The 15,151-nt window shown below is 39.4% G+C and overlaps 3 protein-coding genes across 4 annotated transcripts in view; 2 read left to right on the forward strand and 1 right to left on the reverse strand.

Moving 5' to 3' along the window:
- LOC107860416 overlaps positions 1-12,256 on the reverse strand; it is a 23,084-nt gene extending 10,828 nt beyond the window's left edge. For both annotated transcript variants that reach the window (XM_016705761.2, XM_047407499.1), the window contains exons 1-8: positions 11,888-12,256; positions 11,509-11,677; positions 9,538-10,732; positions 8,753-8,922; positions 8,609-8,666; positions 7,751-7,846; positions 995-1,112; positions 660-926 (exon numbers count right to left, since the gene is read on the reverse strand). In XM_016705761.2, coding sequence (XP_016561247.1) covers positions 798-926; positions 995-1,112; positions 7,751-7,846; positions 8,609-8,666; positions 8,753-8,922; positions 9,538-9,665 — 699 coding nt within the window. In that variant the 5' untranslated portion in view covers positions 9,666-10,732; positions 11,509-11,677; positions 11,888-12,256 and the 3' untranslated portion in view covers positions 660-797. The remainder of the gene's footprint in view (positions 1-659; positions 927-994; positions 1,113-7,750; positions 7,847-8,608; positions 8,667-8,752; positions 8,923-9,537; positions 10,733-11,508; positions 11,678-11,887) is intronic.
- Positions 12,257-12,473: 217 nt separating this feature from the next.
- LOC107858359 lies at positions 12,474-12,961 on the forward strand. Its single transcript, XM_016703018.1, has 2 exons — positions 12,474-12,482; positions 12,611-12,961. Exons 1-2 carry the CDS (start codon positions 12,474-12,476, stop codon positions 12,959-12,961), a joined length of 360 nt encoding a protein of 119 aa, XP_016558504.1.
- Positions 12,962-13,002: 41 nt separating this feature from the next.
- On the forward strand, positions 13,003-13,743 carry LOC124896314. The gene is made up of 2 exons (XM_047407870.1): positions 13,003-13,329; positions 13,678-13,743. Exons 1-2 carry the CDS (start codon positions 13,003-13,005, stop codon positions 13,741-13,743), a joined length of 393 nt encoding a protein of 130 aa, XP_047263826.1.
- Positions 13,744-15,151: the final 1,408 nt, after the last annotated feature.

A 15,151-nucleotide genomic window follows, 5' to 3' on the forward strand; every position in this document is an offset into this window, starting at 1 on the left:
GGGGGAGGTTGTGTAATTTGGAATATAGCATTTAACAAAGGACTCTCAACAGTATGTTCTTGCTTCACATACTAAATCCACATGAAGCTCAAGCCAAGCCAAGCTGAGTGGTCATTATCCATTGTAACTTTTTCCTGGCTAGTATATAAACGTGGTAAGCACGACTCTCCGTCCTCGAAATGGAAATTATACAGTGCCCTGAGCTGAATGAAGGAAACCAAGTGTAGCAAATTCCTGCTATTCCCTGGATTCCAATTATTTCTTGCTGAAATACCACAGTATCACAATAGAAGATCTAATACATGTATCCTATAGGGACCTTAATTGTCATTCTACGCACAAACAATATAAAATATCTGCTAATAGTCAAGGAAAGAGACAGCAACATCAATGAAAAGTCCGATCCTAAAACCAAAATGTAAGAATGCCTGCATGCTCTACGGAGAAACGAATGATAAAGAAGCTAACTTGGTCAACAAGTAGGAAGGGGAAACCACCTCGCTTTTGGACAAATTTGAGGTACTGCTTGACAGTAAACAACGATTATGAAAGATTCCTCCTTAAATAGTACTACTAAATAGAAAATTTCAACTATCCTTATGACCAAATAAAGATGATATTGACAAGTGTAAGGTCTATAATAGGATTTTTATGCTTACAGAGATATGTTTGCTCTGTTTAACCATCCAATGCATGAGCTGTATCCTTATTCGTGTCACAGCTTCATACCATAAGAGTTAGTGCAGGATCTACGCTTGAAAGAGGCCATTGACCCTTTCTACCATCTGCAAGAGGCGCTAGGATGTTGGATAGCATATTGCATAAGGCATGATGAAGTTCGCTTTTCGTTTGTGAGGAGCACGATTCAGAGGATTAGCTTTAGCCATAAACGAAGCTGACGCATTCAGTCCACCCTCTGCCTTCACCTGGAAATAACGCATCATTATGATGCTTCTATGCATATCTATTCGAAAGGGAAAAAATTAACACATACCCCTAGCTTCAGATAGTGCATCCCATTTATAATACTAAGTGCTTCACTGCGAGCAACATTAGTATCTATACGCCGGGTATTGAGTTCCAGGAAAAAGCGTTCTGTCACTAAGCTAAATCTGTTGACAGACAATGGGACAACATTAATATTCATATAAACTAACCATGAGACTGAAAGTCACATCCTCATTGATTAACATTTCTTGTTGCAAAGATTGAAAATTCTGTAATGTATACAGGCTAAGAATTATCACATTTGTATGTTAGTAATAACATGTTATTTTCATGTGAAACACGCATCAGGATAAAGCACAGAGTTGATTTCAATTTTTCCTGTTACTTTCCACTTTTATTCTCTCCGTCCAAATTAAGCTGTAAAACTTGATATGAGTAACTATTTTTTATTTTTTTTTGAGAATGTAACGTTTATATTATAAATCAGCACTTAGGTAGTGCTGAATGCCCCTTTACAAATGTATCAAATTAAGAAAATAAAGAGCTCCTCAACCTAGCAAGACTCTAAAACTTCTAGGATCAAATTAAGAAAATAAAGAGCTCCTCAACCTAGCAAGACTCTAAAACTTCTAGGATGTCTTCTGCCTCTATAGGTGAGCTTTTCATACACCAAAAACAAAAAAGCAAAATACAGTCAGTTTTGATTTGTTGTAAAGTTCTGCTTCTATCTTCAAAACTTCTAGCATTCCTTTACCTCCAGATAGTCCACCAGATACTAGCTGGAATGATCCTCCAGTAAGCCTTATTCTTTGCTCCCGTTCCTGCTTCCTCCCAGCTAGATAGAGTGTCAACAATCGTGCTAGGCATTACCCATTGTATGCCTCCGAGATTGATAAAAATCTTCCATAGCTGATCAGTGATCCTACAATGCAAAAATAGATGTCCCACTGACCACTGTCTCCGCTGCCTCTCCACACAAGCAGCAATGTGTGACTAAAATTATATTCCTCTTTATCAAGTTTTTGTGTGTCAGTACAGCCTCCTTTGCTAGCAACCATGAGAAGCATGCCACCTTTAGGGGAATTTTAGACTTCCAGATTTGTTTCCAAGACCACCTGCCAGATTGTGTCATTGACCTGTTTAGGAACTTGTATCGAGATCTAACTTTGTAAGTTCCATTGCTTTGTTCATTCCACCACATTATGTCTCCCCTTTTAATTCCTTGGAATGATTCAATCATTTTAAAGAATAACCACTCTTGGAATTTCCCAATCATTCATTCTTCTCCGGAAGCTCAAGTCCCATCCTTGTGAGGATCACAAATCAGCCACTGACTTATCCTTGTGTTGAGCTAGTTCATACAAGTCGGGTAACATTTCTGAAAGGCTTCTATCACCTAACCACCTATCTTTCCAGAAACTAGTCTTGCTACCATCATAGACTTTGATGGAGGTGTGTCTTCACATGATATGCCAGCATCTCCCGATTGACCTCCACATAGTTACGCCATAGGGATTGGTTGCTACCTTAGATACCCATCCATCCTCCTCTCCATATTTTATCCTGATCACATTCTTCCATAGGGATTGAGATTCATAAGCATATCTCCATAACCACTTTAGTTTCAAAGCTTTGCTCTGATTCTTCAAGTTTTTTATACCCAGGCCTCCTTGATTTTTACTGATTATGAGCACTTTCCACTTCACAAGGTGATACCCTTTTTTGATTTTGGTGCTTTGCCAAAAGAAGACTCTCTTGATTCTGTCCAGCTTCTGTACAACACTTGCTGGGATAGGGAAAAGGGTTAGCATATAGGTTGGGAGAGCATCAAGGACTGCATTGATAAGTGTAAGTCTGCCTTCCAAAGCTAAGTATTGTGCTTTCCATCTAGACAGCTGTTTTTCACATTTTTCTAGCACATTATCCCAGATTTCTGTTGACCTTGATTTAGCCCCCAGAGGCATCCCTAAGTAAATAGAGGGAAGGGTTCCAACTTCACCACCCAAAGTTGAAGCCAAGTATCCTATGTTTGATACGGGATTGATGGGGTAAATGTGACTCTCTTACGCCAATTGATATACAATCCTGAAATTCCTTCAAAGAATACTAGGATAACTCTTAAGTATTTCAATTGTTCTTCATTTGCATCGCAAATATCAGGGTATCATCTGCATAGTGAAGATGAGTCACCTCCAGATAACTTGAATTGTTGGTATCAACATCAAACCCAGATATCCATCTGTTGTGTTTTGCTGTCTTTATCATATTATTAAGACCCTCCATGGCTAGAATAAAGAGAAAATGGCCAAATACCCCCCAACCTTTACCCCAAATCTCAACTACACACTTATTCTTTGCGGGGATCCTGTGACCCCTCTGAACTATTTTAAAGTGGAATATTTACCCCCTAAAAGCTCATGCCCAGACATTGTTTCAAGCAGTGAGCTGCACTCGCTGCCACGTCATCTTTTTTTTTTTTTAACCCTAAAAAAATCAATTATTTAACTTTTTTATTTCCTTTCTCTTCCGTTGCACCACTTCTATGGCCATTCTTTCTCAAAAAATTCTTTTCTTTACTTTTTATTTCACTTTGTTTTCCACCCATTTCTTCACTTTCCACTCTTGCTATTTCCAGAACTTCAAAATGGACCACTCAGTCATGGTGACCTCATCTAACCCTTTAGCGTTCCTTTTTCTTTCTTTTTATTTTTAATTTCTCAACTATGAAAATTGATATTGGATTTATGATTGTGAAAAAATTTGGTGTTGATTTGATTTTTTCAATTTCAAGGCATTGTTGGAAGTTTATGTTTCATTTCATGAGAACGATGATTCTTGGTATGGTAATTCGGTTAATGAGTATGTAAGTTTGATAAATTAATTTTGAATTGGATGCCATTATTGAGTTCTTGAAGATGTCATTAGGATTAGGAGTAGTAGGAGGAGGAGGAAATAGAGGATGAGGAGGAGGAAGGGGGGAGGGGGAAGAGGAAGAGGATGATGATGGGGATGATGATGATGATGAGAGTGAAGGTGAGGGGGAGGGGGAGGAGGAGGAGGAGGAGGAGGCAGAGGAAAGAAGAAGAAGAATTAAAAATTCTTGTATGGTAATTTGGTTAATGAGTATGTAAGTTTGATAAATTGATTTTGGATTGGATGTCATTGTTGAGTCCTTGAAGATGTCATTATTGAGTTTTTAAAGAAGAAGGAGAAGAAAAAAGAAAATGAATAAAGAATAATAATAATTAAAAATTCTTTAAGATGCCATTATTGAGTTCTTGAAGAAGAAGAAGAAAAAAAAAGAAAATGAATAAAGAAAAATAATAATTAAAAATGGATAAAAAATAAAGAAATATTTGGTCATGTCATCGTTCTCACTCTCTTTAAAGAGAGTGAAACAATCTCTTGCTATGTCAACGTTCAGGGGGGTAAATATTCCACTTTAAAATAGTTCAGGGGGCAGTTATAGGACCCCCACAAAGTATAAGTGTGTAGTTGGGATTTGGGGTAAAGATTTGGGGAGGGGATATTTGACCATTTTCTCCTAGAATAAATAAGAAAGGAGATAGAGGATCTCCTTGCCATACTTGAAACCTTCGGGTGCCCCGTTAATAAGGACAGAGAACTTCACACTGGAGATACAAAAGCTGATCCACCTAATCCACTTCTCACCAAATCCCATTTTTCTAAGTATATTAAAAAAAAAACAATTAACAATGGTCATAAGCCTTTTCTATATCCGGTTTACATAGAATTTCGGGCTTTTTTTGTGACATTCTGGAGTCCACTGCCTCATTTGCTATCAATATAGCATCCATGATTTGTCTTCCTTTGATAAATGCCATCTGTTGAGAATCTACCAGCCTGGCCATTACCCCCTTGATTCTTTCAGTCAGTACTTTCGACAGTAGCTTGTAGAAACTTCCAATCAAACTGATTGGTCTGAAATCCTTCAACTCTTTGGCCCCTTTCTTCTTAGGAATCAGAGCAATATATGTGGCATTGAAGCTTTTTTCGAACATTTCATGTTCATAGAAGTTATAGAACGCATCCATGATGTCACTCTTTACCACATCCGGCCAGGAGCCTTGTCTATTGCACACTTTTTCAAACAACTGTGTACTTCTTGCTCCTCAAATATACCTTGTAGTTGGGTCTTTTCTGTTTCTGAAATTGTTGGGCAGTTAATTATGTTCCTTGTTGGTCTCCACTTTACTGTCTCTGTATACAATTTCTTGTAAAAGTGAATAATTTCCCCCTTAATTCTATCTGGCTCCTTCACAGTTTCCCTTGGATTTCTAAGAGATCAATATAATTGCTTCTCTTGTGGGCATTTGCTGCATTGTGGAAGAATTTAGTGTTGTTGTCACCCTCTTTCAACCACAAAATTCTGGACCTTTATCTCTAAGCAATTTCCTCATTCTTGATTAACTCTTCATACTCCATAAAAGTTGTTGCCTTCTCTTCTGCCTCCTCCTCAATAAGAGCTCTGGACTCCCCCACGGAATCCAACCTTGCCATTTTGTTGAGCAAAGTGGTCTTTTGGATTTGCAAGCTTCCTTTTTCCACTTCACTTCATTCCTTGAGCTTTTCTTTCAAGGCTTTTAACTTGCAGGCTAGTATGTAATCAGGTTTACTATCGAAAGTAAAGGAATTCCACCAAGTGCTGATTCTGTCTGTGAAGCCCTCTGTATATAACCACCAATTTTCAAACTTAAAGTATGACTTATTCTGGTCCCATGGACCATATTTAAGAGCTATAGGACCATATTTAAGAGCTATAGGAACATGATCTGAGGCGAATCTCTGCAGAACAGTTTGATTCACTTTGCTGAATGGTTCATTCCATTTAGAGGAAAATAAAATTCTGTCTATCCTTGTAGCTGTGGTGTGCATGTCGCCTTTGAACCATGTAAAAGTACCACCCTCTAGTGGCTGGTCAATTAGTTCCAAATCTTCTATGGTGTCTGAAAATTTTATCATAGCAAAAGATCTTCTTTGACAATTTCTTTTTTCAGAAGGGAATCTGGCTACATTGAAATCCCCACATACTGTCCAAGGCCCATCCATTAAACGTCTAACAGCCCTTAGCTCATCCCACACTCTCTTCTTTCCACCTTATCATTTGGGGCATAGACCCCTGTTATGTGACAATTAAAATTCTGTAACAAAACTTCAAAGCAGCAGGTTAGTGTATGGACCCCCTTTTCCAATACATCACCCTTCCACACTCTACTATCCCACAACATGATTATTCCACCCCTTGTACCACTTGATTCCAGATGGGCATACTGGATCCATCTCCCTCCCCAAATTTGTTTAACTATTTTTGGGATATCTCCTTGCAGTTTAGTTTCCTGCAAACAGATAATATCGACCCTCCAGTGTTCTATAAGATATTTCACCACTCTTCTCTTTTCCCCATCATTTAATCCCCTAACATTCCAAGACACCAAATTAAGCTTGATGACTCAATTTGTGTACGCCCTTCCCCCTTATTCTTGCCCTCATTGCTTTTAAATTTGACATCGAAGGAGATTAAGTTTTTTAATTCTTTTGCGCTTTTGATCCTTGTTTTCCTGATTTCTGTAGGAGCCTCCATCTTCTTAGCCTGTCTGCAAGTATCTATCTGCATGAGCAGCTCCATGGCTTTCTCCCCATGTCCTTTAAAATCAACCCCAAACATCTTGCCGGGTTTAATGATGTTCAGACAAACCCAAGCAAATGTAATCTCCCCTTTTTCAGTGATTTGTGAAACATGTTCAGTCGCAATAGTGCTTTGTAAAACATGTTCAATCGCAATAGGCATAGCTTCTTCCACATCCCAAATTGCTCCACCCATGCATGAATTACTAATCACAATTGGTTGTTCCTTGTCATTATCTGCCCCTCTTTCTTTAGTCACCACTGAATTCTCCTCTGTTTCTTTCATGTTTTCCACTGTGCCCCAATTGTTCCTCTCTTTGATCGTCGATAGGGCTAAGAACTCCCGCTAAAATTTCCTCTTGAGCTATTTTATCGATAGTGCTAGCCTTGGAGAAGGCTTGTATTTCGAAATTAAATAAATCCAGCGGTTGGTCTACTTCAATTAAATGATGGACCTTTTCAGCAATAATTGGATCCATACACAGGTCTACTCTGTTATTTCTTCTATTGTGTGCCAACTGATGTTTGATATTTTGTTTTCCTTTTGGGGCACCACCACATGACCCGCAATTCAACTTTCCCCCCTCCACCGAGGTGCCCACATGCCCTTCTTTAAAATCTGTTGTCCGGTACTGTTGATTTTCCTTGACCGCTGGACAAGAGCCCAGACCTTCTTCTTTGTCCTCCAGCTTTCTGACGGTCACCGGAATCTCACACCACACCGGAATGGTGTATACGAAACCCTGACTGACTACTTCGATTTCCTTCGGAACCTTATTCCCATCCCCTTTCACCTTTATCCTTGCCCAGTGTAGGTGGTTCTTCAGAGATGTCTCCTCCTCTGTCTCTAAAAAGCCGCCACATTTATCTCCGATCAATTTGAACATTTCCTTCGACCACAAACACAAAGGAAGACCCAGAATTCTTATCCAGACCCAGTCTCTGTTTATCTCTGCTGGCCAACAACCAGTCGTTTGATTCCACCATTCAAGGTCCAAAGTCATCTTTTCCCAGGACCATTTTCCTGCTAATACGTGCTCTGTTGCTGTCCTTGATGGAAGTTTGAATAGGAACTGCCCACTTGATAGTAACTATTAACCAATCAAGTGATTGAGTCTGACGATTGGACTATGAAAATTGGGTTTCCTTCATTCACCTGATCCGAGATAGAGCACCAAGGAGTTGAGCAACTAAGTCCAGAAGAAGCCCCCGCAAATCAACCAACGAAGGATATTCAACCTGGCTAACAACTCTGCAACAGATAAAATTGGTTCAGCATATTGACTTCAAAGTTCATAGTTTCTTCATAATTCTAGAATTTGAGTCAAGATTACTACATCAAGGTCAATCAAAAAATCTTTCTTTTTTTTCTTTTTGAGATTAGATAATCTCTCTTGGCTATCTAAATAGCCATAGAAACAAATAAATATTTAAACAAAACAAAAGCAATTTTTTGTATGTGCACAATAAAAGCAATCATGTCAGAGTGATAAATATCAGTACATCCAATATGGAAATGTTTAAATTACAAATCTGTCCTACTATCATATTGTAATCCTATAGAAGTCCATCTAAGACCAAAACATTTTTTACAGATGGGGAAGGTAATAAATACAATAGAACTATTGCACTTTGCCATTTATATCCGCTCAAGAAACAAGACAATTATCTTGTTAATGGATGGTAAATACCAATACAGAAGAAGTTCGTAAATCATGTTGCATGGGTGTTGTACAACAATAAGGTCTTGAAAAAAAAAGGTCCTTTGAATATGTTATTGCAGACGAGACCAAAAAAGTTAAAATAAATGAAATAAAATAAAACCCAGGCAGAGGAATGAAAAGCATACTGAAATTACAAATATGGCTCTAGCAAATAAGGATAAATCACAACAGCGTAAATGAACTAAGAGGTGGACCAGAGCAGTTGCAAATAACTTGGACTATTATTTTGAGGGGGAAAAAAAGGAAATCGAGTAGTACCATAAGTTCTGAAGTAGCTTCATATAACCTACCTGTCTGCATTTATGAGCCAATCGAATACAAATTTCTCAAGTCCCATCCAAAGCTTCTCTGCAGTTCAAGGAGGCACATTAAACTCAACTAGCAGTGGATTAGCTTCCTGGAGAAATGTAGACCTGTTGAATCTGTTAATCTACCTGTGAGCCCTTCCTGTGGACAACATTCCACAAAGCGAATGCATGTGGAACAAAAGATGCACTCCACTGCTAGCTGAACCATGGAAGAACTCACTTTTTGATAAGGATATGAGAAATCTAAGAACCATGGAAGAACTTCCTCAGGAGCTTGAATAAAGAGACTGAAGTTGCTAAACCATATAGAACTTAATCAGGTACTTCAAAAAAGCAAAATATCCATGTAAAGTACCTATGATATAATACCAGTTTGGTATCATTAGGCACAAAGTGAATAGTGGTCAAAATATACATCAACAATGTCTTCATCCTCATTACTCTACCAGTTTAGGCAATAATGGCTGCTACTTTTAATACTTCAGTTAGAACAGCTTGGGTTTAATTTCTTATATACAAAAAAATCTCTTCCTTCTGGTTTCTTCCAACTTCCTGCAGCCAACTGCATGAGGTTCTTTATATAAGGCCAACCCATGATGTTCTATACTAGGACAGTTAAGTTTCTATAAAGGTGAAAGGATGAGCAAAGCTATTTCACCTGGAAATAGTGTGAGCTGCATAAAACAGACCAGATGTATGATTTGAAAGGAGTAACTCCCATAGTTCCATTCTTTTGCTTTTCCATAGATAATGTGATAAGTCATTTCCAATAAATTTGTTCAAAAACCAGAAAATGGAAGTGCAAAGGAACAATCCGATAGCAACTTCCATGCTAAAGATGTGAATGGGGGGAGGAGTCACGGACTTCCTTCATAAAAAGGAGTCACAGAAGAGTTGGTAGATTAACAAACCTTTCTCTGAAATGTTGATGCATCATTTGCACCTTTAGGAGATTCGCTGCAACAAACCATAGTACATCAGAATGAAAGATTGAAAGATTTTCTACTGTAGTATACACATTTATGCAGTGTAATCCCATCACATTAATAAAGCTTCAATTTTATCAAAAATAAAATAGATTGATGGTATGGCGATTATCATTAGCAGCCATTGAAGTGATGTAATAACCTACTTTAGAATATATTAAAATATTTTCTGTTTCTGATAAGTAGTACGTTTTTATAACAACGTACTAATACAAGAAATAATATAAGACAGGAAAACTGTGTGCAATGGCAAATTTCATCAGAACTCAGATTCTAGGAAATAAGTACACTACACACGATTAAGTGCAAAGTCCGTACACAAAAATAAAGAGAAATTAAATATGTAATGGACCATGTGGACTCATGTTAACCAGAAAACTACACTCTTAATGAATCATCCGTAGAAAGATATCAATTGGGGGTAGGATGAGCTCACAGTAGGTGATGAACGGAAGACACGATTAAATTTGATGATATTTTGGTAATCCCCTCTCATATAGTAAACTAATGGTTGAAAAACTAGTTTGGAAGAGAAGATCATATCAAATTTTAAAATGTTAACAGTTAAATGAATTTGAATAGCTAACAGTTGCGAAAGTAGTATAGAATAGTATTATGATTGGAACTGGAATGGTGGCAAACATTTTGTAATATCCCAAAATAAAAGGAAATGTTTATACTAGGACGTAAGAAGTAATTAACAAGCTAGTGAATAATTTACAATGGTTTATCACGTATGTGAACACATAAGGGGAACAACTGAAAAATTAACAATATATTTACCAAAAGCATCTGCTAGCACAACTGTGCGAAGGGCAAAATTTCTTTTACCAAAATGAACTTGCATGAACTGGCAGCACGTGATGAAAAATGCACTTCAATTTGACAAACAAATGAAACCATGTGCCATGATTAGTACAAATTGTAACTGAAAATGTTCACCTTTCTCTCCATCTTAGAAGGGAATGTTCACCTTTCTCTCCATCTTAGAAGGGAATGTACCTTTCTCTCCATCTTAGAAGGGCCTCCAGAAGAGGAACAGGTGTTTGACGTGCAACCATGGCCAATGAATCCAGTACTTGCTCATAGGCTGGATCAGATGGCCGAAGGTACTGTCCATCTGTACTTCTCCAAATGTGAAATTTCAGACAAAGTTTGAGAATTCAAGTCAAAAGAAAATTAATCACAAAGACCTATCATAAATTTTTTAAAAGTAAATAATAATTAAAAAAGAAAATTAAGCACAAAAAGTAACTTGACTTTGCATCAGAATTCAGCAAAAGAACGCCTAATTCAGAAGCAAACTAATGAACGTAAAACATGTAAGCAGCGAATACAGCCCACTCCATGGCTCCAACTCATCTTAAGTAGACTATGCTTGTCATTTTCCCTTTGTGCTGCAAGACGACAAACTTAAGCAAACCAAACTTTTTCCTTTCCAGAATTGAGTGCTAGAGGCAGCATATCAGGGTCTTCCTCGGAACAAATTTTAAGTCCCTTACGATAATCACTCTGGGGAGTCCATCTTTTATCTAAACCAGAGTAGAATGGAAGAATCTGACTCTACAAAGACTCTAAAATCCATCTTGATCTCACTCTTACTAGTGTTATTATAGGAACTACGCTACCGACTAGTTAGCAAATATCTTTCTGGACAAGAAGTTAAGAATCACAGTACATCTCACAGACATACATAACAGACAGACATATAATCCCACAAAATGGGGTACTTTTTTCTATTTTATTTTTTTAAAACTAGGGGTAAGACAAATGGGAAATGGGGGGAGGGGGAATTACTGGGATCGAACCCTCAATAACAAAATGCAAGTTCAGATAGCTAACCAACTAAATGAGCTATTAAATAGAGAAAAAGGGAAAAAATTGGTTAAAGAGTACCTGAGCTTGAGCGGTTTCAATGCAACACCTGGCAAGTTGAAGAAACCTCTGAAGCAACGCGTCAACAATCAGCTTTGCTGCACTCCCCGCCTTCATTTCTTTCTCTCAAATTTACACCACTTTAATGCAACTCCAAACATCAGATTTCATATCCACTTTGTACCTGAGCCTGATCCCAACCCAATTCAAATGGAAGCAAAAATATACTTCGAAATTTTAATCAATCAACTCCACCTTGATCCCAAAGCTAATATTGAGTAAACTACGTAAATTAGACATTTCAGAAAGCAAAAATATAAATTAGGGTTCATCCAGATAGTGTTATTATCATGCTGATTTTAGCAAGTGCTGAGAATCTAACCAAGAGAAATAGAGGTACCAGAATCATAGTTCTTCTTCGTCTGCCAAATTAGTCATTGAGAGTAGTTCTGCCGCATCGCGCTTCCGGTCTGTCGCTGATAAACCGGCTCAAATGCTTTTCAGGGCCGGTTCATTACTACGATATTCTTGCTTTGCGGGTTTGGATTTTAGCTGTAGACCGGTATTACTGCCCACTCTTTCTTTTTTGATCTTTTGTATTTTCAACAATTTGCTAACTTTTCATGTTGTAGCATTGTACAAGCATTGAGAATACAATTCGTTTGGTGTGACGAGGAATTATTTTATCTCGTGTAAGGGTCATGTCCCACGGGCCCCGGAGGGCTCTGGTTGGGATCGGGAGCTGGTATTGGGTTAGGATTGAGTTATGGAGGGCGAGGTTTTAAGAGAGGGGTTAAGAGAGGTCATAGTTTGAGGGTAGGGCCGTGGAACATTGGAACCTGCAGGTAAGTCGATAGAACTGGTTAAGATTCTTAGGAAGAGAAAGATTTATATTACATATGTCCAGGAGACTAAGTGAGTAGGTTCCAAAGCAAGGGATATAAATGGTTACAAGTTGTGGTATTCAGGTAGTGATAGGCGTAGGAATGGCGCAGGTATCTTAGTGGACGAGGAGATTAGGGAATAGGTAGTGGAGGTTAAAAGGGTTAGCGATAGGGTTATGACTATCAAGTTGGTCTTTAGGGGGTTTACTTTGAACATCTGTAGTGTGTATGCGCTATAGGTAGGCCTGGGCGTGGAAGAGAAAAAGAGTTTTGGGGAGATTTTGGATGAGGTGGTTAGAGGAGTGCCTAGTTCGGAAAAGATTTTCATAGGTGGCGATTTCAACGGGCACATAGGGTCTTTGTCGTTAGGGTATGATAATGTGCATGGGGGTTTTGGGTTTGGGGTTAGGAACGATGAGGGTGCTGCTTTTTTGGATTTTGCGAGATCTTTTGGGTTGGTGGTAGTGAATTCCAGCTTTCCAAAGAAGGAAGAGCACTTGGTTACCTTTCGTAGCAAGATAGTCAAGACTCAGATCGACTTTTTATTGCTTAGAATGGGGATAGAACTTTGTGTAAAGATTGCAAGGTGATCTCGAGTGAGAGTGTTGCGACCTAATATAGACTCCTGGTGATGGACTTGGTGATCAAGAAAGGCAAGACGAGGAGGGGTATGAAGGTTCGGCCTAGGGTTAGGTGGGACAGCTTAACGCCGGTTAATGCTTTGGAGATAGGGGTGAAGTTGGAAAGGATGGGGGTGCGGGGGGAGGTGGATAATATGTGGGATAGGGCTGCTGGTTGCATCAGGGAGTCTGCTAGAGAGGTGTTGGTTGTTTCGAGGGGCGGGTCTAGCCGTTATCGGGTGGATTGGTGGTGGAGTGAGGATGTTAAGAAGAAGGTCGAGACGAAGAAGGCGGCTTATGCTAAGTTAGTGGAGAGTAAGGATGAAGAGGAGCAGCGGGTGAGCTAGGAGGAGTACAAGTTAGCAAAAAAGAAGGCTAAGTAAGCAGTCACGGTTGCTAAGACAACAACTTTTGAGAGTTTGTATAAGGGGTTAGAGAAGAAAGACAGGGAGAAGAGGATGTTTAGGCTTGCAAGGCTAGAGAGCGGAAGGATCGTAATCTGCATCAGGTGAAGTGTATTAAGGGAAGATGACAGAGTTTTGGTGGATGAGGACCTCATTAAGAAAAGACGGCAGTCTTATTTCCATAGGCTCTTGAATGAGGAGGAGGAGGATAAAGGTGTTGTGTTAGGGGAGTTGGAGCTTTCCGAAAAGTGTCACGACTTTGGCTTTTGTCGGCGTTTTAAGGTAGATGAGGTCAATGAGGGTATTCGCAAGATGCGAAGGGGCAGGGGCCTGACGAGATCCCGATAAATTTTTGAAAGTTCTCTGGCGGGGTAGGGTTGAGGTGGCTGACCAGCTTGTTTAACAATATTTTCAAGTCAGCAAAGATGCTTGAGGCGTGGAGATGGAGCACCATGATTCGTCTATATAATAACAAGGGTGACATTTAGAGTTGCAACAACTATAGGGGTATTAAGTTGTTGAGTCACACGATGAAGATTTGGGAGAGGGTGGTGGAGCGGAGGTTGATGAAGATTGTGTCTATTTTGGAGAATCAATTTGGTTTTATGCCTGGTCGCTCCACTACTGAAGCAATTCACCTGATACGGAGATTAGTAGAACAGTTTAGGGAAAGGAAGAGGGATCTTCACATGGTGTTTATTGACCTGAAAAAGGCGTATGAAAAGGTTCCTAGGGAGGTTCTTTGGAGATGTTTGGAGGCGAGGGGGGTCCCGTGGCGTACATCAGAGTGATTGAGGACATGTATGAGTGAGATAAGACTAGGGTAAGAACAGTGGGAGGAGATTCTGAGCATTTTCCGGTCCTGACAGGGTTACACTAGGGATCAACTCTTAGCCCATTTTTGTTCGCTTTGGTGATGGATGTGTTGATGCAAAATATACAAGATGAGGAGGCTTAGTGTATGCTTTTCGCGGATGATATCGCTTTGATTAATGAGTCGCGACAAGGGGTTAATGATAAGCTGGAGGTTTGGAGACAAACCCTGGAGTCTAAAGGTTTCAGGTTAAGTAGGACCAAGGCGGAGTACTTGGAGTATAAGTTTAGTGACTCGAGCCAAGAAGAGGAGGTGTTAGTGAGGTTGGATTCTCAGGCAGTTTGCAAGAGGGATAGTTTTAAGTATCTAGGGTCTACGATTCAGGAAAATAGTGAGATTGACGAGGACGTCGCTCACCGTATTGGGGCAGGTTGGATGAAATGGAGGATCGCTTCGGAAATTTTATGTGATAAGAAGGTGCCCCCCAAGCTGAAAGGCAAATTCTATAGAGTTGCAGTCCGGCCTGCTATGTTATATGGAGTGGAGTGTTGGTCCATTAAGAATTCGCATATCCAAAAGTTGAAAGTGGCGGAAATGAGGATGTTGCGTTGGATGTGTGGATTCACAAGGGCCGACAGGGTTAGGAATGTTATTATAAGGCAGAAGGTGGGAGTGGTGTCAGTGGATGATAAAATGTGGGAAGTGAGGTTGAGATGGTTTAGTTATGTGATGAGGAGGGGCACGGATGCCTCTGTTCGTAGGTGTGAGAGGTTGGCCATGGAAGGTTTCAAACGGGATAGGGGTAGGCCAAAGAAACACTGGAGAGAAGTTATCAAACGTTACATAGAGTATTTACGGTTGACTGAGGACATGACCCTAGATAGAAAGATTTGGAGGAAAAACATTAGGATAGAGGGCTAAAGGGGGTTTGAGTCATAGTCA

The sequence above is a fragment of the Capsicum annuum genome, chromosome 2 (genome assembly GCF_002878395.1).
Source record: "Capsicum annuum cultivar UCD-10X-F1 chromosome 2, UCD10Xv1.1, whole genome shotgun sequence".
NCBI lineage: Eukaryota > Viridiplantae > Streptophyta > Magnoliopsida > Solanales > Solanaceae > Capsicum > Capsicum annuum.